Source organism: Pelophylax lessonae, assembly GCF_965119305.1.
Source record: "Pelophylax lessonae genome assembly, chromosome: 4".
NCBI lineage: Eukaryota > Metazoa > Chordata > Amphibia > Anura > Ranidae > Pelophylax > Pelophylax lessonae.
In genome coordinates, this window is record NC_138771.1 from 88,511,747 (window position 1) to 88,539,350 (window position 27,604).

General features: G+C 44.2%; 1 protein-coding gene across 3 annotated transcripts in view; it reads left to right on the plus strand.

Annotated features, from left to right (window-relative positions):
* The window catches only part of CYP19A1 (cytochrome P450 family 19 subfamily A member 1), a 161,612-nt gene that overhangs the window by 75,787 nt on the left and 58,221 nt on the right, over window positions 1–27,604 (plus strand). For all 3 annotated transcript variants that reach the window (XM_082252824.1, XM_082252823.1, XM_082252825.1), the window contains exon 4: window positions 14,680–14,834. In XM_082252824.1, the coding sequence (XP_082108950.1) occupies window positions 14,680–14,834 (155 nt within the window). The remainder of the gene's footprint in view (window positions 1–14,679; window positions 14,835–27,604) is intronic.

A 27,604-nucleotide genomic window follows, 5' to 3' on the forward strand; every position in this document is an offset into this window, starting at 1 on the left:
AAAAAACGGAAAAATTGGGCGTGCAAAATTATTCAGCCCCCTTAAGTTAATACTTTGTAGCGCCACCTTTTGCTGCGATTACGGCTTTAAGTCGCTTGGGGCATGTCTCTATCAGTTTTGCACATCGAGAGACTGAAATTGTTACCCATTCCTCCATGCAAAACAGCTCGAGCTCAGTGAGGTTGGATGGAGAGCGTTTTTGAACAGCAGTTTTCAATTCTTTCCACAGATTCTCGATTGTATTCAGGTCTGGACTTTGACTTTGCCATTCCAACACCTGGATATGTTTATTTGTGAACCATTCCATTGTAGATTTTGCTTTATGTTTTAGATCAATGTCTTGTTTGAAGACAAATCTCCGTCCCAGTCTCAGGTCTTTTGCAGACTCCATCAGGTTTTCTTCCAGAATGGTCCTGTATTTGGCTCCATCCATCTTCCCATCAATTTTAACCATCTTCCCTGTCCCTGCTGAAGAAAAGCAGGCCTAAACCATGATGCTGCTACCACCATGTTTGATAGTGGGGATGGTGTGTTCAGGGTGATGAGCTGTGTTGCTTTTACGCCAAACATAACGTTTTGCATTGTTGCCAAAAAGTTCGATTTTGGTTTCATCTGACCAGAGCACCTTCTTCCACATGTTTGGTGTGTCTCCCAGGTGGCTTGTGGCAAACTTTAAACTACACTTTTTATGGATATGGATATCTTTAAGAAATGGCTTTCTTCTTGCCACTCTTCCATAAAGGCCAGATTTGTGCAGTATACGATTGTTGTCCTATGGACAGAGTCTCCCACCTCAGCTGTAGATCTCTGCAGTTCATCCAGAGTGATCATGGGCCTCTTGGCTGCATCTCTGATCAGTCTTCTCCTTGTACGAGCTGAAAGTTTAGAGGCCAGGTCTTCGTAGATTTGCAGTGGTCTGATACTCCTTCCATTTCAATATTATCGATTGCACAGTGCTCCTTGGGATGTTTAAAGCTTGGGAAATCTTTTTGTATCCAAATCCGGCTTTAAACTTCTCCACAACAGTTTCTCTGACCTGCCTGGTGTGTTCCTTGTTCTTCATGATGCTCTCTGCACTTTAAACGGACCTCTGAGACTATCACAGTGCAGGTGCATTTATACGGAGACTTGATTACACACAGGTGGATTCTATTTATCATCATTAGTCATTTAGGTCAACATTGGATCATTCGGAGATCCTCACTGAACTTCTGGAGAGAGTTTGCTGCACTGAAAGTAAAGGGGCTGAATAATTTTGCATGCCCAAATTTTCATTTTTTTATTTGTTAACAAAGTTTGAAATATCCAATAAATTTAGTTCCACTTCATGATTGTGTCCCACTTGTTGTTGATTCTTCATAAAAAATTACAGTTTTATATCTTTATGTTTGAAGCCTGAAATGTGGCAAAAGGTTGCAAAGTTCAAGGGGGCCGAATACTTTCGCAAGGCACTGTAGATATTAAATATAATTTTATCAACTATTTATGATCCTAAAATGTTTTTTCCATGGAAAATCTGGCACCCTATTTCAGATTAGTATATACACTATAGTGTTTATTTACTAAAGCTAGAGAGGGCACAATTTGTCACAATTCTGCAGAGAAACCATTGAGCTTCCAGGATTTATTGCTAAAGCTTAATTTAACAAGCTGAGGTTAGAAGCTGATTGGTTTCTCTGCAGAATTGTCACAAATTTTGTCCCTTTGTTACTAAAAGTGACTAATTTTGCAGCCTATATTACCAAAAGTTTTGGGACGCTTGACTTTACACGCACTTGAAGTTTAATGGCATCCCAGTCTTAGTCGGTAGGGTTCAATATTGAGTTGCCCCACTTTTTGCAGCTATAACAGCTTAAACTGTTCTGGGAAGGCTGTCCACGAGGTTTAGGAGTGTGTCTATGGGAATGTTTGACCATTCCTCCAGAAGCGCATTTGTGAGGTCAGGCACTGATGTGGTTGAGAAGGCCTGGCTCACAGTCGCCACCCAAATTCATCCCAAAGATGTTCTATCGGTTTGAGGTCAGGACTCGCAGGCCAGTTAAGTTCCTCCACCCCATACTCACTCATCCATGTCTTTATGGACCTTGCTTTGTGCACTGGTGCACATTCATGTTGGAAATGGAAAGGGCCAACCCCAAACTGTTCCCACAAAGTTTGAAGCATGAAATTGTCCAAAATGTCTTTGTATGCTGATACCTTAAGGGTTCCTGTGACGGGGGTCACTTTGGTTAGGGGGGGCGATGGAATCCAGCTTACCTAAGAGAGGTTGGGAAATCCCCATCTCAACTCCCCAGGTCCCTCTTATGTGTAAGTCACCCTGTGTCTATTAGGGGCACAGTGTGACTGAGAAAATGATGGACAACTACTTAATGGACACTGAGAATATGGTTTGGATAACTTCAAATGGGACAGTAACATTTATCAACAATATCTCTCAAGAAATATATGAAGACTATTCCTGGTTTATTGATTCTGAACCATACATGTTCAATGAAAGAGCAGGTCACATTGGCCTCTTTTCCATGTTCTTCAATGTAGGAGATGGACAGTCTGTTACTGGGGGTCTCCTGCTATTGTCTGTGTATTGAGGTGTTATGTGTTTTCTGCTACGCATGTCTGTCCCATTGTTATTGGGTCACTTATTGTCTGATTACTCACAACATTATCTGGGTGGACATTGTGTCACCCAGTGTAAGAGACGCTCAGTGCGCATGCCCAGGCACACGGGAAGGAATGTGCGAATGCGCATGCGCCAATGCGCGAACGCGCGAATGCGCGAAGGCGCGAACGTGCGTACGCAACGTGCGCACGCAATTGGCGCCAAACGGCCTATTTATACCAAGCGGTGACAGGAGCACATTGCTGAGTGGTCTTTCAGCTTGTGTTCCTGTTTACCTGTGCCCTGACCTGCTTGTGGATTTCCCGTTATACTGACCCGGCTTGCCTTTGACTCTCCTTGGATTCCTGCCTGCCTACCTGTGACCTCAGCCTGTGTTTGACCCTGCCTTGCCTTATGCCTTTGTACCTTGCTGCCAGACTGTGTACCGACTTCGGCCTGTATCCTGACTCCGCTTTTGCCTCACGTTCCTGTACCTGTGCTGTCCGGCTGTTGACAACTCCTTGGCTTGTGTTCCGACTTCGCTCCTGCCTTCTCATCCAGCATCACCGAGTTCCAGTTCCAGGTGTTCATCCGGTGATCCACAGCCATCAGTCTTCTGCCAAGACATCACCTGCTATACCGGCCCTCGTGCCACTCTGTGTCCTACACCGCCTGTCATCTCTATCAGGGGTGTTGGACAGGAGGTGCAAGAGAAGCCCCCTCTACAGCTTGGTCTCCACCAGGTACGTGATAGTACCACTCAGCCAGATGTCGGAGACCGAGAGAGGGGCTTCACCTCTAGAGACATTATGCCAGCAACTTGCTTCGCTTACCCAAGCAGTCAAATCCTTGCAAGAGGGCTACTTCCAATTAGAGGGTCGCATCCAATCTATGGCTTCTATCCCGGCAACCCCGGCACCTGGGTCCTCCGTGCCCGAACGGGCTCTATCTACACCTGCAGTGGTTTTGCCACCACCAGAACCTCGGGTACCTGCTCCAGAACGATTTTCGGGTGACCGACACAAATTCCGGGCTTTCAGGAATTCTTGTGAGCTCTACTTTGCCCTGCAGCCACGGACTTTCTCACTTGAATCCACCAAGGTGGGGTTCGTGATCTCTCTACTTCTCGGAGAGCCGCAATCCTGGGCCCACCGTCTGCTGGAACAAAATAGTATAGCCCTGAACACCATCTCATCATTCTTCGAAGCAATGGCGCAGCTTTATGACGACCCCCAGCGATCTGTTACAGCCGAAGCAACCCTACATACGTTACAACAAGGCCGCCGCCCTGCTGAGGACTATGTCGCCGAATTCCGCAGATGGGCTTCCGATACAGGCTGGAATGATGCAGCCTTACGGCATCAATTCCGTCTCGGCCTATCAGAGGGCCTTAAGGATGAACTTGCCAGAGTGGGTACGCCTGATTCTCTTGATGACCTTATTAGTCTTACTATCCAGCTTGACCGCAGGCTCAGGGAACGGAGAGTGGAAAGAGCTGGAAGTTCCAGACCTACCTGGAGGTTGCCTCAAGTGCCGTCACCTCCGGCTTTTCGTCCACCTGTCTCTTTCCCCACAACCTCCAGTGTGGAGCCCATGCAACTCGGACTTTTACGCTCTCCACTAACCACTGAGGAGAGATTGCGAAGACGCCGGAACAACTTATGCCTCTATTGTGGGGAGGCCGGACATTACCTTCAGACCTGCCCGGTGCGGCCTAGTAAGTCTCAGTTTGCTTTCCCTTCTTACCTTGCAAACACTTATAGGAGGGATCTGTCCACTCAAATTACCCTACCTCTCTCGCTACAGATTCTCGGAAAGACCATCCAAGTCCCAGTCATTATTGACTCCGGTGCTTGCAGCTGCTTCATGGACAGTGACTTTGCTCAGCGTCATCAAATCCCTCTGCAAGCAAAGACCCGCCAGCTATCTATCCATCTAGCTGACGGATCCCATCTCAAGTCTGGGCCTATAACCCAAGAAACCTGCCCATTACTGGCTATCTCTAATAAAGGCCACCGAGAATACTTATGTTTGGACATTATCCCATCTCCTCTGTTCCCTATCATTCTCGGTATTCCATGGCTACAAGCACACAATCCTCAGATAAACTGGAAGTCAGGAGAAGTGGCATTTCCATCCACCTACTGTCAACAAAACTGCTTCCAGCCCAGTCCTGGGGAACCTGCATCACTTTTGGGCCTGCAACCTGATCCCTCTGCATCCCAACTTGTGCCCGCAGCTTACCATGAGTTCTTGGAAGTCTTTGATAAACAGAAAGCAGACATCCTACCACCTCACCGGCCGTATGACTGCCCAATTGAACTTTTACCAGGTGCTGAGATACCGTTTGGGCGTATCTTCCCCCTCTCTGAACTGGAGCTCGAGGCATTACGCCTTTACATTGATGAAAACCTGAAAAAAGGCTTCATCCGGCCCTCTACGTCCCCCGCGGGGGCTGGTATTTTCTTTGTTGAAAAGAAGGATCATTCTCTACGCCCCTGTGTTGATTATCGGGAGTTGAACAAGGTTACTGTCAAAAACAGATATCCTCTGCCCTTGGTTCCTGAACTATTCCAACGTTTCAGGGCAGCCACGGTATTCACAAAACTTGACCTACGAGGAGCATACAATCTAGTACGGATCCGCGAGGGCGACGAGTGGAAGACCGCCTTTCGTACAAGATTCGGACACTTCGAGTATCTTGTCATGCCCTTTGGATTGTGCAATGCTCCAGCCACTTTTCAGCATTTTGTAAACAACATTTTCAGAGACTTTCTTGATCTATTTATGATTGTCTACCTTGATGACATTCTTATCTTTTCAGATTCCATTCAAGTACACCGTGAACATGTCAAGAAGGTTCTCGGCCGCCTAAAAGACCATGGATTATACGCGAAGGCCGAGAAATGCGAGTTCGAAAAGGAATCAATCCAATTCTTGGGACTCGTCATTTCCACTTCTGGGATCTCCATGGACCCCCAAAAGGTCAAATCGATCCTCGAATGGCCCACTCCCACAGACAGGAAGAGCACACAGAGGTTCATTGGATTCGCTAATTTCTACCGCAAGTTTATCAAGAACTTCTCCGCTATTATCCTTCCTGTCACCCAGCTAACAAGGCAAGGTACCCGTTTCCAATGGACACTGGCAGCACAAGCTGCGTTTGACCAGTTAAAGGTCCTATTTACTACTGCACCTATCTTACAACACCCAAATCCTGCATTACCCTATGTTCTTGAGGTGGATGCTTCAGAAAATGCCGTTGGGGCGATCCTGTCACAGCGTTCAGGTACGAAATCTCTTCTTCACCCTGTTGCCTTCTTTTCCAGGAAGCTCAGCCCAGCAGAAAGGAACTACGATGTTGGAGACCGGGAACTACTGGCCATCAAGGTAGCCTTGGAAGAATGGCGCTACCTGTTAGGAGCATCCCACCCTATCCTGATCTTTACCGATCACAAAAATCTGGAGTACCTCCGAACAGCTAAAAGACTGAAACCACGTCAAGCCAGGTGGGCACTGTTCTTTTCTCGTTTTATCTTCCATATCACCTACAGGCCGGGCTCCAAGAATGGCAAACCTGATGCGCTATCCCGCATGTACCCAGAGGACGAAGAGTGTAGTCAAGTAGACACAATCCTGCCGGCCCAAAGTTTTCTACTGTTGCAAACAGATCTGTTAACACAGCTGAAGCAGGCGTCCACAAGGGATGTTCTACCATCAGGTATGTGCCTTCAGGAACAAGAGGGACTTTTTTTTTACAACCAAAAAGTGTTCGTACCCCCAAGTCTACGTGCCAAGGTCCTCGGCCTGTGCCATGATCACCCCTTGGCAGGGCACTTTGGAATATCTAAGACGGTTGACCTGGTACAACGGTCCTTTTGGTGGCCTGGTCTGAGGTCTGACTGCCATAATTATGTTAGCACTTGTGGAATCTGCATTCGGAACAAGAATGACAAGGCCAAAGCCTGGGGTCTACTAAGGCCCTTGCCCATTCCCAAGAGGCCTTGGGAGATGATAAATATGGATTTTATAGTTGAGCTTCCTCCTTCTGAAGGATTCACGACCATCTTTGTGGTGGTCGACAGATTAACAAAGATGGCCCACTTTATCCCTATGTCAGGAACTCCCTCAGCAATGGAAACCGCCCAAACTTTTATCAAGGAAGTGGTTCGGCTCCACGGGGTACCTAGCAACATCACCTCAGACCGGGGGGTGCAATTTACTTCCAGATTCTGGAGAGACCTCTGCAGAACTTTGAAAATCGACACGTACTTTTCCTCTGCCTATCATCCACAAACGAACGGGCAAACGGAGCGTACAAACCAGACCCTGGAGCAGTATCTCCGGTGTTTTTCTTCATTCTCACAGGATGACTGGGCATCACTTTTACCCCTGGCAGAGTTTGCATATAATGACGCAGTGCATTCGGCCACGGGTCAAGCCCCGTTTTTTGCAAACTATGGGTACTTCCCAGCTTTTATACCTGATGTGATGCCTGATTCCTTGGTTCCTGCAGTCCAGGAAAGAGCCACATTTTTGCAAACCAACAACAAGCTATTGCAAGACGCCATTGTCAAAGCACAGGAAGACAACAAAAAAATTTTTGATAGGAAGAGAAGGGGAGATCTGAACCTCAGACCGGGAGACAAGGTTTGGTTATCCACCATTAATTTGAAACTGTCATGTCCATCTAAAAAATTGGGACCTAGATATATCGGTCCATTCTCTATTAAGAGACAGATCAATCCTGCTGCCTACGAACTTTCACTCCCGGAAACATACAAGATTCACCCTGTCTTCCATGTGTCCTTACTGAAGCCTACCAGACCCAATCCATTTCCTGACCGTGAGTCGGATCCACCCCCGCCTGAAATTATTGATGGCAACGAAGAATACGAGGTTGAAGCAATATTGGACTGTAGGAAAAGAGGAGGTACTGTCCAGTACCTGATTAAATGGAAGGGCTATGGCCCGGAAGAAAATTCATGGGAACCAGAAGCCAACCTCCATGCTACGGATCTAATACAAACCTTTTTTCAGTTTCATCCTGAGAAGATGTTGCAGATGGGCATCCGGAGGCCGCCCATTGGGGGGGGGCAATGTAAGAGACGCTCAGTGCGCATGCCCAGGCACACGGGAAGGAATGTGCGAATGCGCATGCGCGAATGCGCGAAGGCGCGAACGTGCGTACGCAACGTGCGCACGCAATTGGCGCCAAACGGCCTATTTATACCAAGCGGTGACAGGAGCACATTGCTGAGTGGTCTTTCAGCTTGTGTTCCTGTTTACCTGTGCCCTGACCTGCTTGTGGATTTCCCGTTATACTGACCCGGCTTGCCTTTGACTCTCCTTGGATTCCTGCCTGCCTACCTGTGACCTCAGCCTGTGTTTGACCCTGCCTTGCCTTATGCCTTTGTACCTTGCTGCCAGACTGTGTACCGACTTCGGCCTGTATCCTGACTCCGCTTTTGCCTCACGTTCCTGTACCTGTGCTGTCCGGCTGTTGACAACTCCTTGGCTTGTGTTCCGACTTCGCTCCTGCCTTCTCATCCAGCATCACCGAGTTCCAGTTCCAGGTGTTCATCCGGTGATCCACAGCCATCAGTCTTCTGCCAAGACATCACCTGCTATACCGGCCCTCGTGCCACTCATCTCTATCAGGGGTGTTGGACAGGAGGTGCAAGAGAAGCCCCCTCTACAGCTTGGTCTCCACCAGGTACGTGATACCCAGGCTGGTTTAGGTACTGAGTTAATTAGCATGTTAATCATAACATTAGATATATAAGAGTGTGATCTCTCGCGCTAAAATATTCACAGGAATATTCCAGTGAAAAGAAATGAGTGTAATACATAGATTGTACTATGAACACTAGTGATAGTATGTCAATTAACCATTCAAAGAGTAAAATAAATAGATAAAATATACTGCAGCAGCTTAAAATCAAATGACTAGTAAGAAAATTAGTGATTCCAACCCTATTGAGCTAAACACCAAGCTGCGCAATTAACCGTGAATCAATATGCATATAAATACATACATACATAAAGATAAATAGTGAATAAATAGTCTGCCAATAATAACATTAAATGTGTAATCAAAGTTCATAAAAAGAGTCCCACAAAGCACTGGATATTGCACAGTTCTGTGAAACGATGTTTGATGAGATAAAACATCCAATGATAAGAGTCCCGTGATTTAAAAGTAGTTAAGTCTCCACCCCCAATTTGACAACCACCCCCATCAGCTGGAAACTCACCAAAAATTATTGCTCCCCATTCTCATGGTGTGGGCTCATGCGCAATAGGGAATATATCACACCAGTTCCCTCTGGGTCAATATCACTCATAGTTACATAGTTAGTGAGGTCGAAAAAAGACATCAGTCCATCCAGTTCAACCTATGATGTGCGTGTGTGTTTGCTGTTAACCGTACATTGTATACCCCTGTATGTTGTGGTCTTTAAGGTGCCCATGTAATAGTTTTTTGAAACTATCGAAGCTCCCTGCTGATACGACTGCTTGTGGAAGAGAATTCCACATACTTACTGCTCTTACAGTGAAGAACCCCCTACGTATTTTAAGGTTAAACCGTTTTTCCTCTAGTTTTAGTGAGTGGCCACGTGTCTTATTGTATCCCCTTTTTCTGAATAGTTTGTTCCTTATGCTAGGGTCGCCAGTACAGTATTTGTACATTAATATCATATCCCCCTCAATCGTCTCTTCTCCAGAGAGAATAAGTTCAGTGCTTGTAGTCTTTCCTTATAGTTGATGTCCTCCATTCCCCTAATTATTTTTGTTGCCCTTCTCTGGACTCTCTCCAGTTCCAGCACATCCTTCCTGAGGACCGGTGCCCAGAACTGGACAGCATACTCCAGATGTGGCCGGACCAGAGTCTTGTAGAGAGGGAGAATAATCTTTTTATTTCTGGAGTGACCCTTTTTTATACATCCCAGTATTCTGTTGGCTTTGCTTTCAGCGGCTTGGCATTACATGCCACTGCCAAGCCTGTTGTCTACCAGTACCCCCAGGTTCTTTTCTATCCTAGACTCACCCAGAGGTTCCCTCCCTAGTAAGTAGCTTGCTTTCTGGTTTCTGGCACCCAAGTGCATTACTTTACATTTTTCAACATTAAACCTCATCTGCCATGTAGTTGCCCATCCCATTATTATTATTATATCCTGCATAGAAGATATTGGCATGCTTAGTTTAGTATCATCTGCAAATACTGAGATTGTACTAGATATCCCCTCCTCTAGATCATTTATGAATAAATTAAACAGGATTGGTCCCAGGACAGAACCTTGGGGGACCCCACTTTCCACACCTGCCCAATCCGAGTACTCCCCATTAATCACCACCCTCTGGACTCTCCCCTGGAGCCAGTTCTCTATCCAGGTACTCACCTTATGGTCCATACCTACCTTCCTTAGTTTGAACAGTAAGCATTTGTGGGAAACTGTGTCAAAGGCCTTTGCAAAGTCCAGATACACCACATCCACAGGCTTACCTTTATCTAGGTGGCAGCTCACTTCATCATAGAAGGTCAATAGATTGGTTTGGCAAGAACGATTTTTCATGAATCCATGCTGATTACTACTAATAATGCCATTTTCATTACTATAGTCTTGTATATGGTCCCTTAACATCCCCTACAAAATCTTGCAGACTACTGATGTTAGGCTGACCGGCCTATAGTTACCCGGGATATATCTCGGCCCTTTTTTAAAAATTGGTACCACGTTGGCTTTTTTCCAATCAGCTGGCACCATACCCGTCTGTATACTATCCTTAAAGATCAAGAAAAATGGTCTGGCAATCACGTGGCTGAGCTCTTTAAGAACCCTCCGGTGCAAGCCATCCGGTCCCGGTGATTTATTTATGTTAAGTTTCTCTAGTTTAGTTCTAAGTCTATCTTCTGTTAGCCATGGCGGTACTTCCAGAGGTTTGTTATTTAGCTTGGCCTTACAAGCTGGGTTAGTGTAGCCCCCCAATTCTTTTGTGAAGACTGAAGAGAAGAAATTATTTAACACTACCGCCTTTTCCCTGTCCTCTGTGGCCAAATCTCCTTTGTCGTCTTTAATGGGGCCAATATGTTCTGGCCTCACTTTCTTACTGTTTATATACTTAAAGAATTTTTGGGGGTTCTTTTTACTCTCTTCCGCTATATGTCTCTCGTGTTCTATTTTAGCCACCTTGATTTCGTCTTTACATTTCTTATTACACTCTTTGTAATGCTTGAATGCAGCCAATGACCCCTCAGTCTTGTATTTTTTGAAGGCCTTTTCTTTAGCATTAATATGCATTTTTATGTTGGACTTTGGCCACCCAGGGTTTAGTTTTGCTCTTTTAAATGTATTTCCCTTTGTAATGCACTGGCCAATCCCTTTGTTAAGTATGCTCTTGAAGCACTCCCATTTTTCCTCAGTGTTCTTTGTTCCCAGGGTTCTATCCCATTTGATATTTTCTAGCAGAGAGCACAGTTTTGGGAAATTGGCTCTTTTGAAATTCAGTGTTCTTTTATTACCCTTATGTTTCCTATTACTATGATTAATACTGAAACGAATTGACCTATGGTCACTGTTTCCTAAGTTGCCCCGTATTTCTATATCCGTGAGCAGGTCTGAATTGTTCATAATCAGTAGGTCAAGTACTGCATTGTTTCTTGTTGGTGCATTCACCATCTGACCCATGAAATTGTCCTGCAAAACATTTAGGAACTGCCGAGTCTTGGCTGAATGCGCGGTTCCTTCTGCCCAGTCTATATCTGGATAATTAAAGTCCCCCATTATAATGACATTTCCCATCCTTGCTGCCAATCCTATCTGTAAAAGGAGGTCCGCCTCCCCCTCCTCCCTCTGGTTGGGGGGCCTATAGCATACGCCCAATATTACCTTCCCCACAGTGCCTTCCCTTTGAAGTTCTACCCATAGGGATTCTACCTCATCCATAGCTACATTATTAATATCATCCCTCATATTTATCTGTACACTGCTCTTAATATACAGACATACCCCCCCCCTTTTTTACCTTCTCTATCTCTGCGATAAAGGGTCAAACCAAGTCTCTGTTATCCCCACAAAATCAAAGTCCTCCTCAAACATCAGCAGCTCCAGCTCTCCCATCTTGTTAGCCATGCTTCTGGCATTGGTATATAAACCTCTTAATTTTGACAGGTTACATATATCCTCGTTTGATGTTTTTAGGCTGCTCTTGAGATTTTTCCCCATACCCACCCTGGGTTTAGGAGCTCTGAACATCCTACCACTTATGTCCCCATTTGTGCCCTCTGGACCTTGCTTTCCACTGGCTAATTCTACATCTGTACCCTCCCCCATCACCTAGTTTAAAAGCCCCTCTAACTTTATGGCCATCTTCTCACCCAGTACAGCTGCACCCTCCCCATTTAGGTGTAATCCGTCCCTACCAAAGAGCCGGTGGCCGACTGAGAAGTCAGCCCAGTTCTCCAGGAACCCAAAACCCTCCTTACTACACCAGCTCCTCAGCCACTTGTTAACTTCCCTAATCTCCCGCTGCCTCTCTGGTGGGGCTTTTTCTGAAAATACTACCTTGGAGGTCCTAGTCCTCAACTTAGCTCCTAAGTCCCTGAAATTGTTTAGGACTCTCCATCTTCCTCTGCCTATGTCATTGGTACCCACGTGTACCATGACAGCTGGGTCTTCCCCAGCCCCACCCAATAATCTGGCCACCCGATCCGCGATGTGCCGAACTCCAGGGCCGGGTAAACAACAGACTGTTCGCCGCTCGCGGTCTTTGTGACAGATTGCACTGTCTGTCCTTGTAATGATTGAGTCCCCTACCACCAGCACCTGTCTTTCCTTTCCCTTTCTCCCAGTCTCACTGGAGGAGTTCTTCCCCTGGCAGCTGGGGCGTCGCTCTACTCCAGCAATGCTGGTCCCTGACTGGTTTCCCCAACATCACGCAACGGGGCATATCTATTGGGGTGCTCCAGCCCAGGACCAGCCTCCTTGCCTTGTCCCCTTCTACCCCTCCTAACTGTCACCCCTCTACTCTGCTCTGATGCCAGCACCTCCAATACTCTGACCCCCTCTGTGCAGGCCCCTGCCTGCGGCTGACGGGTACAATCCTGGCTCTCCTTCGGTATGGGCATTCGGCTCAGTGTTGCCAGCTGCATCCCTAGATTCAGGACCTGAGCTTCCAGGGAAGCAACGTGCTTACATTTTGCGCATTTGTATTTGCCCTCGATCGCATGATTGAGGAACGCATACATATCACAAGATGCACGCCAAATCGCATCTCCACACCCACCGGGCATTGTACCTACTAATCTAATCTAATGGGGATTCAGTAATTTTAGTCTATCCTGTGTGGCTGTTTCCTAGCTTCCTAACTCTACCTTCTCACCCTCTGTTACTCCGCTACACTCACTTGACACTCACAGTCGCACAGCACTCACAATCGCACAGCCTGGTCAGTCGCACAACGCTCAGTCACACAGCCCGGTCAGTCGCACAACACTCACAGTCGCACAACACTCACAGTCGCACAACACTCAGTCGCACAACACTCACAGTCACACAGCCCGGTCAGTCGCACAACACTCCCAGTCGCACAACACTCCCAGTCACACAACACTCCCAGTCGCACAGCCCAGTTAGTCGCACAACACTCACAGTCGCACAACACTCACAGTCACACAACACTCACAATCCCACAGCCCGGTCAGTCGCACAACACTCACAGTTGCACAACACTCACAGTCGCACAACACTCATAGATGCACAACACTCACAGTAGTAATAGGTACTCACAGGCACTCAGGTAGTAATAGGTACTCCCAGACACTCAGGTAGTAATAGGTACTCCCAGACACTCAGGTAGTAATAGGTACTCACAGACACTCAGGTAGTAATAGGTACTCACAGGTACTCAGGTAGTAATAGGTACTCACAGGTACTCAGGTAGTAATATGTACTCACAGGTACTCAGGTAGTAATAGATACTCACAGGCACTCAGGTAGTAAAGGTACTCACAGGCACTCAGGTAGTAAAGGTACTCACAGGCACTCAGGTAGTGATAGGTACTCACAGGCACTCAGGTAGTAATAGGTACTCACAGGTACTCAGGTAGTAATAGGTACTCACAGGCACTCATTCGCTTTCTTCTCACAAGTAGCTCGCAAGATGTTATACATAAAAAGAGAAAGCTACACTAGTGTGATATTGTCTCAATCCCATCTATTAATAAGGATAATTCCCATTAATATTGCACTTACAAGCTGAAAAAATTATAAGCGCATTAACTCTATAGATGGGTCCTCACCACCTCCATGCTGGTTGCAGGACCCCAGAAAACTGTTCTCCACTCCTCCGAAAAATTCTCTGGTGTGCCCTGTAGCCACGACGACGCATTTTGTCACTTCCGACTTAGTCACAGTTAATTATAACTTTGTCTAGATGTGGATTCACGTTTTTTCTGTCCAGATGTCTAGTTAATTAGCTCAGGTTAATTATGTTTCTGTGTGCAGTTTGTATTGTTAGGGTAATCTGATCAGGAGGGGGATTTCCTCCTGTGTGGGATATATATTCTGTGTGAGTCTATTCAATAAAGAGTTCCAGATCTTATACAAGCTATTCTGGGCTAGTCTTGTATATTGAGGCTAATATCTGATATCTATGTTCAAGACTGAAGGAAGCAGTATACTGACGGAAGAACCCAAGCATAGTGTAGGTCGGTTCCATCATGGTTCCCTTTACTGGATAAAGGGGCCAAGCTCAACCCCTGAAAAACAATCCCACACCATAAGCCCCCCTCCACCAAATGATTTAGACCAGTGCACAAAGCAAGGTCCATAAAGAAATGAATGAGAAAGTTTGGGGTGGAGGAACTTGACTTGCCTTCCTGAAGAGTTGAAACTGTTATAGCTGCAAAGGGTGGGCAAACTCAATATTGAACCCTACGGACTAAAACTGGGATTCCATTAAAGTTCATGTGCGTGTAAAGGCAGGCGTCCCAATACTTTTGGTAATATAGTGTATGACCGAATTAAATCACTATAACGCTACCCATATTTACATAGATTTTATATCCTTGTCCATAGCTCTTCAGCAACATGTCATGTGATGAAGCACAGTCATTATGTTTCAAGATTTGGCAGTAAACTGGGATTACAGTGTGTCGGGATGAATGAAAATGGAATTATATTCAACAGCAATCCATCACTGTGGAAAGTAATTCGGCCCTTCTTTAACAGAGGTATGTTTCTGTTCTGGTTTTAAAAGATTCCTTAAATGTATTTCTCCTTCTATTAAAGCAGAAGTCCAGCTAAAGATAACAAGCTAAAAATGAATAGCCCATTTGATAACATAACTTTTACTGAAATATTATGCTTGAATCCAGAGATTTTCCCAGCATTAGTCTTTTTCTACCAGTAGATGTCCTCAGTCTGATGGCTAGAGCCATTAAAGCTACTTCCTCTGAGCACAGGTCATCCTGGACCCTCCTAAAGCCTGTGTCTGGACAGTGAAAGGAGAAGCAGCACGGTGATGAGCTCATCTCTCATTCTGCTTTCATAATTTTTGTCAGCACATGCACTGATTGGCTTCTTGTACTGTTTTCTCTCTCATACTCCAGTCCTGCTGTCAGTGGTGGCCGGTGCGTTGGGGGCGCAGGGGCGCTGCCCCCCATATTCATGCGTCCAGCCCCCTAATCTGCATGCAGGGGCGCCTGACGCATGGAGTTCAATGGGGCTTTTTTTTTGGCATCACCTGATTAGAGCCAGAGGCTCTAATAGGGCGATGCAAAGGGTGGACCCGGGGCGCAGAGCAGTGACAATAGCGAATGTAAATTTGCTATTGTCACACGGATCCTCCTCCTGGCCAATCAGGGATCGGCCATTGGCCGAGGAGGAAGCCAGAGTGGGAGGACTCGAGGAGACGCCGGGGGATTGAAGAGAAGCCGCCGCCCGGACACCGAGGAGAAGGCGCCGCCGCGGCTGCTCCATGGCTTCAGGTAAGTGCACTGGTATGGGGGGCACACTGCATTGAAGAGGGCATGTACGCTGGTTACTGCAGTGAAAGGGGGCATGTACGCTGGTCACTGCATTGAAAGGGGGCATGTATACTGGTCACTGCATTGAAAGGGGGTATGTATGCTGGTCACTGCATTGAAAGGGGGCATGTATGCTGATCACTGCATTGAAAGGGGGCATGTACGCTGGTCACTGCATTGAAAGGGGGCATGTACGCTGGTCACTGCATTAAAAGGGGGCATGTATGCTGGTCACTGCATTGAAAGAGGGCATGTACGCTGGTCACTGCATTGAAAGGGGGCATGCACGCTGGTCACTACATTTAAAGGGGCATGTACGCTGGTCACTGCATTGAAAGAGGGCATGCACGCTGATCACTGCATTGAAAGGGGGCATGTACGCTGGTCACTACATTGAAATGGGGCATGTTTGCTGGTCACTGCACTGAAAGGGGGCATGTATGCTGGTCACTGCATTGAAAGGGGGCATCTACGCTGGTCACTGCATTGAAAGGGGGCATGTACGCTGGTCACTGCATTGAAAGGGGGCATGTACGCTGGTCACTGCATTGAAGGGGGCATGTACGCTGGTCACTGCATTGAAAGGGGGCATGTACGCTGGTCATTGCATTGAAAGGGGGCATGTACGCTGGTCACTGCATTGAAGGGGGCACACTGGTCAATGTTTTGAAGGGGGCACGCTGGTCACTGTTTTGAAGGGGGCCCACTGGTCACTGTGCATTGAAATGGGGCATGCTGGTCACTGTGCATTGAAAGGGGGCACGCTGGTCTCTCTGCATTGAAAGGGGACATACTGGTCTCTCTGCATTGAAAGGGGACATACTGGTCTCTCTGCATTGAAAGGGGGCACGCTGGTCTCTCTGCATTGAAAGGGGGCACACTATACCTTAATTACTGAAGGGCCCTTTCACACTTTTGCGACCTCAAAGTCACGCAATTTTGTACAGCGTTTTTTGCCGCAAAGCAATGCCTATTACATTTTTCTGTTTGCGCCCCCCCAAAAAAAAATTTTGAGGGACTGCAAGAGGCTGTTACCAGGTCAGATTAAGATACATACTGTTTGAAGTTAGAAAACACATCAGTGATGAATTATTATAATAAAATAATAAAAAATACAATAAAAGTTCAGCTTCAAATACTGTGTAGCCATGTGCTTTTTGTTTTGGGCTTTTTTAGCTCACTTTGATTGTGGCTCTTAGTTCATAAAAATGTAATAAATATATATATATATAATTAGAAGAGATCTTCATGACTGTGGTTATTCTCAGAAAAGGAAACACACTGTCAGATCTCAGGAAATGTAACAAAGCTTTGGTTTTGCTGGCTGATAGCAATTGGTTGTCAGGTTGTCTTGTTAAAGCGACTCTTCAGTCATCCTTCCATCTAATACATCCTCTGCCCTTGTTGTTTTACCTTTGGATAGTAAAAAAAATATTTTCTGCAAGTAAATACCCTATACAGCCCACTTCATCTTTCTTGTCTGGTAATTAACCTAGGCTAATGACATCATGCACAGCTCTCTCTCTCTCTCACTCTTGTTAGAGTTTGCCAGTAAGGGAGGAGGGATTAGTCATAGGAAAGCCAAGGAGAGCTGCAGAGCTGGAGAGGGCTGGATGAGGGCAGAGATAACAGGAGACTGCAGAGATCCATGAATATTCATCAAGAGAGGAGAAATATGCAGGCAAGCAGTGGTGTGATTGTGTCTGTCTGTATATGTGTGTGTTTGTTTGAGTGTGTGTGTGTGCCTGTATATGTGTGTGTGTGTGTGTGTGTGTGTGTGTGTATATATATATATATATATATATATATATATATATATTGATAGATAGACAGACAGACAGACACCTGATCTCACAATAAAGAGGACCTGTCCTGCTTATTTCTATTACAATGGATGTTTATATTCCTTGTAATAGTAATAAAAGTGATCAAAAAAATATTTTTTAAAGGGACAGTGTAAAAATAAAAGGTAAAATAAATAAGAACATTTTTTTTTTAAAATGCCCCGTCCCTCCGAGCTTATGCACAGAAGCGACCGCATACCCAAGTCACACCAACATATGTAAACAGTGTTCAAACCACACATGTGAGGTATTGCCATGAACGTTGGAGTGAGAGCAATAATTCTAGCCCTACCTCCTCTGTAACTCTAAACTGGTAACCTGTAGAAATTTTTAAAGCATTGCCTATGGAGATTTTTAAGTACCAATGTTTGTCCCCATTCCACAAGTGTGCGCCAACCGAAGCCTGACATGTTAGGTATCAATTTACTTGGCGTAACATTATCTTTAACAATATAAAAAAAATTGGGTTAACTTTACTGTTTTCTTATTTTTTAATTTCCAAAAAAGTTGCGCTTGTAAGACCGCTGCGCAAATATGGTGTGACATAAAGTATTGCAATTGCATTGTCTAGGGTCTCTGCTAAAAAAATATATAATGTTTAGGGTTTTAAGTAATTTTCTAGAAAAAATATTGATTTTAATTTGTAAATACAAGTGTCAGAAATAGGCCTGGTCCTTAGGTGGTTTTACACACTATGGAACTGGCACGATAAAATCATGCATGTCTACGTGTAATTAAAAGAGAAAAGATTGTCAGTTGCAGCGTGCCTTTATGACAGAGCATTACATAACTGAACATATAACCAGACTATAGGGGGTCGGTTTAATAAATTGATATTAAAGCATTGTTTTTTAAATAACAAACATGTTATATTTATCTGCTCTGTGCAGTGGTTTTGAGAGCAGCTCTGATTCTCTTCTCTTTGGGTCCCCTGCCGACGTGCCTGACTCCTCCCCCTCGAGCAGTGCCTCTAGAGAAAGTTGCTTGCCCTGGGGACACCACTGCGTGCTCGCTCCCGAGTAGATGCTATATGCGTCCATAAGACACAAAGACACCGCCCCTCCCCCCACTCTCTCCTCATTGGCTCTCTGGCTGTGGTTGCAAATAGTGGGAGCCAATGGGCTCCTGCTGCTGTCTCAGCCAATGAGGAGGGAGAGTCCCCATACAGCCGAAGCTATCATTAACATCGCTGGATCGAAGGGGGCTCAGGTAAAGATTGGGGGGGGTGGGCTGCTGCACACAGAAGGTTTTTTAAAATTGGGTATATTTGTGTGCTGCTATGTTGTGTTATTGAGTGCTATAAGACTACAAAACTTACAAAGCAGGTCACTCACACCTATACACTCTCTAAATGTGTATCAATGTGCAAAATCATATTCAAAAGCGCAGCTGCGCTCCCAAATGCTAATGTACTAGTATCCCTTTAAACCTGTTTGCATTGGGAGCGCGGTACCACTTTTGAATATAATTTCTCACAGAAGTTTTTTTTACCTTCATGCCTTTAGCCCAGGTTCACACTGAGGCCGTTTAGCTGAACTTGCACGATTTCAAGCCGGCATTTTAGTTCAACTTCAGGGGCGATTTCACAGACATCTGTATTAATGTCTATGGAAATCGCCACCCAAAGTCACCAAAAAGTAGTACAAAAACAACTTTTGGGAATAGGTGCGGCACCGCAAAGTCAGCGTCGCACTGATTCTGATGGTGCAATTGCCGGTAATTGGCTCCAATTTGATATGCGATTTGACATGTCAAATCATTGCAATGTGAATGTGGGCTTAGAACCACTTTAAAAAAAGGCCGTTTACTTCGCAAGGAGGTTTTCACTTAGCATAGAAAATGAGGTGAAGCTCTGTTGATTTCCATCATCCATTCATGTGAAAGGAAAAATATTGTTGTTTTTTTATCTTCCTTGGATGCGTTTGGGTATTTTTTTTACAAAGGGAATTTTGACTACATTCACTAAGTTACTTTAACATTCTTTTGCAAAAGGAACAGAAAGTTTGCCGTTAGTAATCAGCCCCAATATGTACGCATTTCAAAGAAATACAGAAAGGAGGGCCAGACCAAAACCAGATGAAAGAGTCCAAGTCATTTACATTAAATAAAGTAAGGAGCAAAATATAGTACCTATAGTAACCAATCAGTATCCTTGTGAGCAGGATTCAGTGAATTCTGATTGGTTGCTATATTTTTTGGCTTTCACTTTGCAAAATATAAGTAGACATTTATTTAAAGACTAAGTCCACCTTTTGCACCAGGCTACATATTACACCCATATTTAGAGTGTAACATGGTGCAAGTGGGACCCTCCCCCCTTCCTGTGACAGGATGCGGGGGTTCTCTCCCCCCTCCCCCACACACATCGCCCATCACTTTTGAAATCAGCAGCATCATTCATTCATGGGGATCTGTGAATGAATGAACTACAAGTAGTTCTCAATGGAACAGAAGCGCACTGATCACTGCACCTGTAGTCCATTGACACTTGCACCAGCTCTCCAACTGAAAGCCCACACATTGGTATGGACATGGAACTGGTTGAAGATACTGCAAGAACCTGGCATTGCACCCGCAGCGCAATCCACTGATCGCAAGTGGAATGCTTTGTGGGCTCCTATGCAAAATTATAAATGCAATATTTTTTTTCATGAAAATATACATGCATTCATTATTTTTTCTAATGGTGGACTTAGCTTTAAAAACATATTGTTACTTTGTTATGGTTTATCTGAAACTGCTGTATGATGACCACTGGCTAGTGGATCATTCTACTCAGAGCCTAAGATGTAGGAGGATCGAATGGGCCTTATGCCCCTTATCTTACAGTAAATGATTAGATATCTGGTGACATATATATTAAAACTTTCTCAACTGTCTATATGGTGTATGTCTTGTTCTTGCTCTGAGACTCATTACTTACTGGAGTTTGTGTAGACACACACACATATATATACATATATATATTTTTTTTAATGATCAAAATAAATTCTCTGTACTATTGTTAATTGCAAAACAAGACAAATATAAAAAAATATATAATATATAAAAGAAATATATTATATATATATATATACAGTGCCTTGCGAAAGTATTCGGCCCCCTTGAACTTTGCGACCTTATGCCACATTTCAGGCTTCAAACATAAAGATATAAAACTGTAATTTTTTGTGAAGAATCAACAACAAGTGGCACACAATCTTGAAGTGGAACGAAATTTATTGGATATTTCAAACTTTGTTAACAAATAAAAAACTGAAAAATGAGGCGTGCAAAATTATTCAGCCCCTTTACTTTCAGTGCAGCAAACTCTCTCCAGAAGTTTAGTGAGGATCTCTGAATGATCCAATGTTGACCTAAATGACTAATGATGATAAATAGAATCCACCTGTGTGTAATCAAGTCTCCGTATAAATGCACCTGCACTGTGATAGTCTCAGAGGTCCGTTTAAAGCGCAGAGATCGTCATGAAGAACAAGGAACACACCAGGCAAGTCCGAGATACTGTTGTAGAGAAGTTTAAAGCCGGTGTTGATACAAAAAGATTTCCCAAGCTTTAAACATCCCAAGGAGCACTGTGCAAGCGATAATATTGAAATGGAAGGAGTATCAGACCACTGCAAATCTACGAAGACCTGGCCGTCCCTCTAAACTTTCAGCTCATACAAGGAGAAGACTGATCAGAGATGCAGCCAAGAGGCCCATGATCACTCTGGATGAACTGCAGAGATCTACAGCTGAGGTGGGAGACTCTGTCCATAGGACAACAATAAGTCGTATACTGCACAAATCTGGCCTTTATGGAAGAGTGGCAAGAAGAAAGCCATTTCTTAAAGATATCCATAAAAAGTGTTGTTTAAAGTTTGCCACAAGCCACCTGGGAGACACACCAAACATGTGGAAGAAGGTGCTCTGGTCAGATGAAACCAAAATCAAACTTTTTGGCAACAATGCAAAACATTATGTTTGGCGTAAAAGCAACACAGCTCATCACCCTGAACACACATCCCCATTGTCAAACATGGTGGTGGCAGCATCATGGTTTGGGCCTGCTTTTCTTCAGCAGGGACAAGGAAGGTGGTTAAAATTGATGGGAAGATGGATGGAGCCAAATACAGGACCATTCTGGAAGAAAACCTGATGGAGTCTGCAAAAGACCTGAGACTGGGACAGAGATTTGTCTTCCAACAAGACAATGATCCAAAACATAAAGCAAAATCTACAATGGAATGGTTCACAAATAAACATATTCAGGTGTTAGAATGGCCGAGTCAAAGTCCAGACCTGAATCCAATCAAGAATCTGTGGAAAGAACTGAAAACTGCTGTTCACGAACGCTCTCCATCCAACCTCACTGAGCTCGAGGTGTTTTGCAAGGAGGAATGGGCAAAAATTTCAGTCTCTCGATGTGAAAAACTGATAGAGACATACCCCAAGCGACTTACAGCTGTAATCGCAGCAAAAGGTGGTGCTACAAAGTATTAACTTAATGGGGCTGAATAATTTTGCACGCCCAATTTTTCAGTTTTTTATTTGTTAACAAAGTTTGAAATATCCAATAAATTTCGTTCCACTTCATGATTGTGTCCCACTTGTTGTTGATTCTTCACAAAAAATTACAGTTTTATATCTTTATGTTTGAAGCCTGAAATGTGGCAAAAGATCAAAAAGTTCAAGGTGGCCGAATACTTTCACAAAGCACTGTATATATATATATATATATTTTTTTTTATATTTGTATTGTCAATCACTCATTATTGTACCACTCCCCAGCCCTTCGGTGAACAAACTGCCCCCATTTCACATTTTGACTCCTCAGTCCAGAACACCTGCTGCCATTTTTCTGCACCCCAGTTCCTGTGTTTTTGTGCATAGTTGAGTTGCTTAGCTTTGTTTCCACATCCTATGCTATGAGCTGCATATTATCATTGCTATTAGAACTGCTTTACGGAATAATCCCTTCAGTAACAGCCTGTCTTTATTCTTGCATCTGTTAATTTGAATGTCTAAAATTAGCTGCCACAGAAACGAGTATTTATATTTTAAAAGTGGTAAAGTTGTGCAATGCTGGAGCAATGTAATTGTCATCAATAGAACTTTACCCTGGTCGTTTATAATAATTTGAATATTCCATAATTAAAGGAGTTGTAAAAGTCTCAAGGTTTTTCCCCTAACACATTCTATGCATTAAGGTGAAAATCCTTCTTGGTTGCAGCTGTCCCCCAGACCCCCCATTATTCTTACCTGAACCTGAATGTTCCAGCGACGAGCACACGCCCAGCGGCCCCAGCTCCTCATTGGATAGATTGATATCAACAGGAGCCATTGGCTCCTGCTGCTGTCAATCAAATCCAGTGACACGAGAGCGAGAGGCGGGGCCGAGTCCTGCTGTCTGTGTCAATGGACGCAGCAGCGGGACTTGTGAGCAAGCCCGTATGGGTGCCCCCATGGAAAGCGGCTCTCGGTGGGGGCACCCAATGAAAAGGAGGAGCCAGGACCGCCAGAGGGCACCCCAGAAAAGGAGGATCGGGGCTGCTCTATGCAAAACCTTTGCACAGAGCAGGTAAGTATAACATGCTTGTTATTTAAAAAACAAAACAAGACTTTACAATCACTTTAAGCTCTTCACTGAAACAGAACTAATGACAGGCCATAGTGAACGCACACTGACTTTAGAGCACATTTTCAAGCAAATAGAAATATTTGAGATGATTAGAGTCACACAGCTGTGCTTAGATTTACATATTACATTAGTCATATAATTATTTTGTTTAACGTTACGTGCGAAACAAGAGCTAATTGAATGGGTCTTAGATTGCCATCTGCTGGCAAGTGCTTATACAGCGGCTTTCAGTTTTTTTGTTAAAGTATATATCAGGACAAAGAAACATATGCAGTACATTTCCCTGTATTTTATCCATATAAAGACCCTACAACTACAGAAAATACCTGTTGATCTGCAGGAAATGCACTCAGCTCTGTCAGCCCTACCCAGTTTTCTATTGCCTTACTACTCAGACTCGACCACTCTTCCATCTCCACAAAATAAAGGGTAATCATTCTGTAATCCAAAAATAAGTACAGGGAGGGCTAATTGCAAAACACTTGTAGTAATTAAAGCGAAAGTAAACCCATCAATTTAATAGTTTGAAAAAACGGTTAACTTTCTCTGAAATGCCAGAAATTGTAGCTGTCACATTGGTTGTGCTCTCAACCAAACTGTCAAACCATTCAATGACTGGTGTCATAATGGATCACATGTACAGCATCATGGCAGGTGCAGAATAAACAGGGGCCAAAATGGCAGCTTCCTTGGATGAAAACAATAGGAGGGGTTACTTTCACTATAACAGGCCAAAGGAGTAAGAAAAACGAATTGTTAAGACTTACAGTACACTCACTTTAAGTGCTCTTTGACACCAATGGGCATGCGCTAAGGTGAGCCTAATGCTAGTGTTTGTTGTGCACTGGTACTGCATTGTAAAATGCATTGCAGTGCTTCCTTTTTTTATATTTTATTAACTTGATACTTTATTAAACTCTATTTGCAGCAGCACATTGTCATGTGGTATAGTTTGTTGGAATACACTGCGCAAAAATGCACTATGTCCTATGTTTTTTCAGAGGATCCCAACAGGTCATAAGACAGTTTGCCTTGTCTATGCCTTGGAACTGCATTGGGCAATACTGACCAATGCAGCCTAATGGGAATGGTGCGAACAAGCCCTAAGCACACTTTTGTGCAATTCTGCCTCTAATTTTTGGGGAAAAATCAAAACAAATGTTGAGTACTAATAGTCGATGTACCAATTGTTAACAGTACCAGAAATAAATTAAAGCCCTTTTACAGAAATGCTTTAATTAATATACATTATACTATGTAAGAAAAACGATTACTGATTCTGGACATTTTGTTTTAAGGGTAACTCCACTTTCGTGGGGGAAAAAAATCTGCAAATAAAGAAAAAACAATATAGCGTATACAACTGCAACACAAATCATATTGTTATTGTATGTTAATAAAAATTTACTTTTCTTTTCAATTTGCAGCCTTTGTAATTTTCTGAAAATGCAATGCAATATGGCTAGTTAAAAGTAGGCGCTGATTGGTGATACATGTGTACATAAAGTGAGAAGTGAATACTCCCAATCCAGTTAAACTAACCGAGTATATATGTGAAAATATATCTGAATACTAACTAATAAACCTGTAGTTTAAAAAGTACTAAAGTGCATAAGTTAGTGTACCCATGGAAATGAAAAATCCATATAATTAAATCCCATCTATTGTAAAGTGCTAAGTGCATCCATTACCATATAATCGATATCATATTGCACCAAACAGCCTATTAAAAAAGTGCTAAAGTGCATAAATAAGTGAATTCATGCAAAATAAATGATCAATACATAATATCATACAGGCAAACTCATATATTATTTGAATGAGCAATAATGTGAAATTAAAATGAATAAGTCCAAGTTAATCCATAATCGTGAAGCTATTCAGATATATTTTCACATATATACTTGGTTAGTTTTACTGTATCGGGAGTATTCAATTCTCACTTTATGTACACATGTATCACCAATCAGTGCCTACTTTTAACTAGCTTTTTCCCATTTATGTGTTTTTTCACATTTAAAGGGGCAGAAGGTTGATATTGAACATTCTAAAGTATTGGGTATTAGGCGCCTTCACATCGTTTTTTATATAATGTAATATGGCTACCTGGAGCTGTTCTGTACACAGAATGTGTACTGACCACACCCCAGAAACATAATTTCCTGCTTGTGTGATTGGCTCATCAATTTTCCCAGAAGTCTGCCTAAGATAAGAGTCAGATTTCTGGCATTCCCTGCAACAAAAATGTAATTTTTGGTGAGATACCCCCAATAGGAACAAGTCTAAAGGGATGCAGACCCAGCAGATTTCCTCTTTGGGGCTCTGCAGCTGCCACAGCTGATAGATAATTATGAAACCTCTCCCTTTTGACCCGCTCAGCACAGAAGCACAGGGGAACAAACAGGGATTATTTCAGAATAACAAAAGATAGGAATCTGCAACAAAGTTTGTTAAAATCCTTGTAATGTACATAGATCACCCAGAGGGGAATGTTTTTTTCTCAACAAAAGTGGAGTTACGGTTTAAGTCATTTTCTAGAAATGTGAAAAAAATTACAGAATATAGTCACAACAGTAACATATCATAGAAATAGATTAGAATAGAAATGATTCCCATCTACATTCCAGACTTAGGTAGGCTAATTAAAAGGAAACCCTTCCACAGAGGAATGCAGCGGATGCCATTTTACAGGGGTCCCCAACCCCCGGGCCGCTGACTTGTGCTGATCTATTGCCTGTTGATGACGGGGCCCCACAGCAGGGGATTACAGACTGCGGTCGGGCCGCTCACCTCTTGCTGTGCTGCCATGCCTATGTGTCCTCTCCCAGCTCCTCCACCCACCTTGCTTATGATGTCATCCAATCAGCGGGGCAGGGGGCGGGAGGAGCTGAAGATCGGAATGGAGAGCTCCCCCTGCCCCCGTCCCCTGCCCTGCTAAAAAGGGAGCTGGGAGAGGACAAGGACTGATCACAGCCTCTGCCCTGCTAAAGGTAGAAGTTCTGTGCAGGGGAGGCAGATATCAGAATAGGGAAGAATGATGTTGGAGAGGAACGGAAGGCAGGCTTCAGGGGCACTGTGATAGGCAAATTGCAGGGGCATTGTGATGGGCAGACTTCAGGGGCACTGTGCTGTGATGAGCAAGAGTGCAGGGGCACTGTGGTGGGCAAGACTGAAGGTACTGTAATGGACAAACTGCACGTGCACTGCGATGGAGGAGACTGTGATTACTAGGGGCACTGTAATATAAAGGGCACTGCACTGTAAAGGTACACTAATCATAATAGTGCAGTCCCCTTTACATCACAGCTCCCCTTTACAGAGCAGTCCCCGTTACATTAATGTAAAGTTGACTGCACTGTAAATAAAAGGAGGGGAGCTAAAGCCAGCCAGAATATTAGCATGCATAAAGAAGGGGATGTATTCCAGAGATAAAACTATAATCCTTCCACTTTATAAAACTCTGGTCCGACCGCATCTGGAGTATTCTGTCCAGTTCTGGTCGCCAGTCCTCAGGAGGGATGTGTTGGAGCTGGAGAGAGTCCAGAGAAGGGCAACTAAACTGATTAGGGGATTGGAGGACCTTAATTATGAAGAGCGTCTGCAATCGCTTGATTTATTCTCCCTGGAGAAGAGACGCCTGAGGGGGGACATGATAGCAATTTATAAATATCTCAATGGGGATCTCAGCTTAGAAAAAAGCTATTCAGTCGAAGGGATTGCATGAGGACTCGAGGGCATACAATGCGATTAGAGGAGAAGCGTTTTAATCCCAGGCAACGTGGGGGGTTCTTTACTGTTAGGGCTACAAGATTGTGGAATTCTCTACCACAAGAGGTGGTTTCTGAGGGAAGTATGGTGGCTTTCAAAAGACTCTTAGACGTACATCTCAAGGATCAGAACATTCAGGGCTATGTGAGATGATTACAGCCACACACACCTACACAGGTTGAACTGGATGGACTATTGTCTTTATTCAACCTCACCTACTATGTAACTATGTAACTATGGAGCTGTGATGTGAAGGGGAACTTAAGACGCTGATATAAAGGGGGACTATGGTGTAAAGGGGGGCTGAGGACAGCCTCCATATATAATATATAACCCCCCCCCCCCCCCCCGGAAAATTGGCTGCCGTGAAACCTGGTGCCAAAAAGGTTGGGGACTGCTGCCATAGTAGACCCTTCATTCTGCACATGTTGTTTTCCTTGCTGTCATACTGTCCCTTTCATTTCAACACTTTCAGCCATTGACCTAGAACAACAATGTCTATTTCTCTATCGCTCATTGACAGACGTAGTCTTCTTGATTCTCAAGAACTGGGTTATGTTGTCTCCGCAGGAGTAGGACTAGGCAGAAAGACAAAACGTTCTGGCTCCACCTTAGGGGCAGTCCCTGAGGGTATATCCTCCCTCTCTCTGCTACAGGGAATCAGTTTTTTTCTGTCTAGTCAGGAGTAAGGACCTAAGTTCCTTGCTGGGATCTTTTGGTCCTGGCAAGACTTTTTTTCT